Source organism: Rhea americana, unplaced genomic scaffold, assembly GCF_003343005.1.
Source record: "Rhea americana isolate MKP2758 unplaced genomic scaffold, rheAme1 scaffold_623, whole genome shotgun sequence".
Taxonomy (NCBI): domain Eukaryota; kingdom Metazoa; phylum Chordata; class Aves; order Rheiformes; family Rheidae; genus Rhea; species Rhea americana.
Window position 1 is genome coordinate 66,931 of NW_028186783.1, and position 2,806 is coordinate 69,736.

Sequence of the window (2,806 nt, forward strand, 5' to 3'; positions counted from 1 at the left end):
GCGGGGAAGGGAGCGTGCTGGGGTCCAGCCGCTCTGCGGGGATGTGCCGCCGAGGGGCTTAACCCCTGCTCCGCCGGGGCGTGCGGGGCCCGGTTGTGGGACAGCGCCCGGCAGAGCCGCTGCCCGGCGTGGGCCAGCGAGCCCCCGCGTGCCAGAGGGCCCAGGGAGGAGGCAAGAGGCAGTGCCGGGAGTTTCCTGAAAGCCTCCGAAGCACGTCCTGACTCAGCACGGTGCYGAGCGCCTGTGGCATCCCGGGAAGCCTCGTCCCCCCTCACCAGTGCTGCACCCTGAGCGCCTCCGACCCACGGCCGCGGGGCGGGGGGCAGCCGCCGCCCCTGTCCCCAGGGCGCAGCTGGGATGGGACCCCCCCAGGAGCTGCCGCCCGCTGGCATCTCCCGCTGCAACCGGTCGGACCTGGTGGCTGGGTAACGGCTGCCAGCRCCAGCGGCCTCATTGCCGCGTGACGCTCTAATTGCAGAGCTGGGAAGGGCTCCCCGGGGGGGGGGGGTTGCATGGCCCCAGGGGCAGCTGGAGGGGAAAAACAACCCGGCACAGGCAGCCAGGGACGACGCTCCCCGCGGCGAGGACGCAGGCGTCCGGGCTGCCGGGCCCGGCGGGCGCCGCGGCGCCCACCTCTCCAGCTGCAGCCGCAGCTGCCCGCCGCTCTGCTTGATCTTGTTCTGCGCCTCCACGTTGAGCATCTCGGCCGCGCTCTCGCCGTTGATGGAGACGATGACGTCCCCGGGCCGGAGGCCGCCTGCGGCTGCCTTCCCGYGCTCCGCCACCTCCGGGGAGAAGGGGACGCGGCGTCACCCCAGAGCCAGAGGATGCTGGCGCGGCGGTTCCCCCCGCCCAGCTCCCCCCGCTTCAGGCAGGCCGGGAAACCTGTGCCAAAACCTGCCTGTACACACGCAGGCGGTTTTAACTGCAGCATCCCCACGGGCTGCCCGTGCCGCAGGTGCGCTGTCCCGGTGCAGCGCGGTCCCTGCACCCGGTGGGCACCCCCAGCTCGGGGACGGTCCCCGCTTCCTGCATCCGCCCCCCTCCCCCGTTGGGATGCTCCGACCCTGCCGCAATGGTGCCGGAGAGGGGGACCAAGGCCGCAGGAAACTCCTCCGCCGGCAGCCCAGCCCTGCCTGGCCCCGGGGCGGCACCAGGCCCCGGCGCCTCCGTCGGCCGCGGGGCCCCCGAGCCCGTTCCCACGGCGCAGGAGTCCTCAAGGACAGTAAACAGGATCCGCTCCTCGGCTCAGCCCGCCGGCAGCCTGGCACGGCGCCCGCCGCCGAGGAGCTGGCTCCCGGCAGCGCCGGGGCGCCAGGYTGGGCTGCCGCGGGCACGGCCAGCGGGGATCCCGGCGGCGCTCCTACCTGGGACACGGCGATGGGTTTCCTGAAGTCTCGTCCCCCGGTGATGCGGAAGCCCCAGGGCGCCGGTCCGGCCAGGGTCACCGTCACCGACATGGCAGCGGGCGGCTCTGCAAGGGCAGGCAAAGCTTGGCCGCGGGGCAGAGCCGAAACCCTCCCCGCTCTTCCTCCCTGCGCGAGGACCGGTTGGGAAAGCCGCCCGGCGGGCGCACGCCGAGGCCCCCGGCGTGGCGGCGGCGGCCCCGCGGCGAGGCCGAGCGAGGCGGCGCCTTCCTTCCGGGGAGGGGAGCCGCGTCTTCGCGCCGTCGCAGGGTGCCCGGAGCCGCCGCCGCTTCCTCTCGCAGCCCCCGTGCCCCGCGCCGAGGGCTGGCGGCTTCCTGCCCGGCCCGCGGCGGCAGAGCGGCTCCCGYGCCACGGGCGCCCTGGCCGGCGCCTCCTGCTCCTTACCCGGCCGAGAGGGAGGAACCCGGACGCGGAGATCTGCAGGCGCCGCCGCTCTCGATCCCTCGCCCTGCGGTTCGGCAGGCGCCGCGAAGGATGCTGGAGGCGACGCCAGCCCCGGCGGCGATCCCRGGGGTGGCACGGCGCGGGAGCCCTCCCCTAGGAAGCAACGCAGCCCTCGGCGTGGGACGGGACGCTGCTGCCACAGGCATGGGGAGCTCCCCCTCCTCCCCCCAAATTTCAGGTCTGGGAGCTCCTTGCCGCCCTTGGGGCTGGGCTCGGCCCCGTGTGGCCGCGGGGCCACCACCCGGCGCCGGAGCCAGGCGCCCGGTCCCAAACCGCCGGGGAAGGCATTTTAAAAATCCCAGGCGCACAAAGCGGGGCTTGAGAGCCTGCCCGGAAGAATTTCCTGGGCTGGGCTTCGCAGCGCCGGGACGAAAGCTGCAGCCCCCTCCCCGCACGCCGGTGCTGGGCGCAGCATCCCCGCGCCGGCAGCTTGGCCCCCAGGGGCCCAGCGCCGCCCGGCCGGGTGCCACCGCCGTGCCCCGCGTCCACCCCTGCGGCACAGCGACGCTTTTGTGGCAGCTCTTGGCACCGAGGGCAGGCGTGAGAGCAGGGTGACAGGCGATGCCAGGCGGCGCAGGGGGACGCCAGCGACAGAGGCGCGCACCCGCGGGCCTGGCTCCTCGCCGCCCCCCCCCCCGATGCCAGCAGCCCCCCGAGGACCCCCGTCCCGTGGCCCCAAGCAAGTGGTGCCCCGCAGCCCCGGCGCCCCGGCGGCTGCAGCCCACCCGGCTGGGCAGCCCCGAGGGAGGCTCGGCCCCTCGTAGCCGCCCTCCCTCTGCCCGGGGGCCCAGGCGTCCGGCAGCCCCCTCGGGGCAAGCAGCCCCCCGACAGCCGCCCTCCCTCCGCCCGCAGCATCCCGGAGAAAGCGATTCCCCCGCCCCGCCACAGCCGCCCTCCCTCCGCCTAGGGGCCCAGGCGTCCGGCGGCTCCCCCGC

General features: G+C 75.8%; 1 protein-coding gene across 1 annotated transcript in view; it reads right to left on the minus strand.

Annotated features, from left to right (window-relative positions):
• PDLIM2 (PDZ and LIM domain 2) overlaps nucleotides 1–2,142 on the minus strand; it is a 7,728-nt gene extending 5,586 nt beyond the window's left edge. The window contains exons 1-3 of the mRNA XM_085320274.1: nucleotides 1,812–2,142; nucleotides 1,368–1,474; nucleotides 3–785 (exon numbers count right to left, since the gene is read on the minus strand). Of these exons, the coding sequence (XP_085176400.1) occupies nucleotides 3–785; nucleotides 1,368–1,460 (876 nt within the window). The 5' untranslated portion in view covers nucleotides 1,461–1,474; nucleotides 1,812–2,142. The remainder of the gene's footprint in view (nucleotides 1–2; nucleotides 786–1,367; nucleotides 1,475–1,811) is intronic.
• Nucleotides 2,143–2,806: the final 664 nt, after the last annotated feature.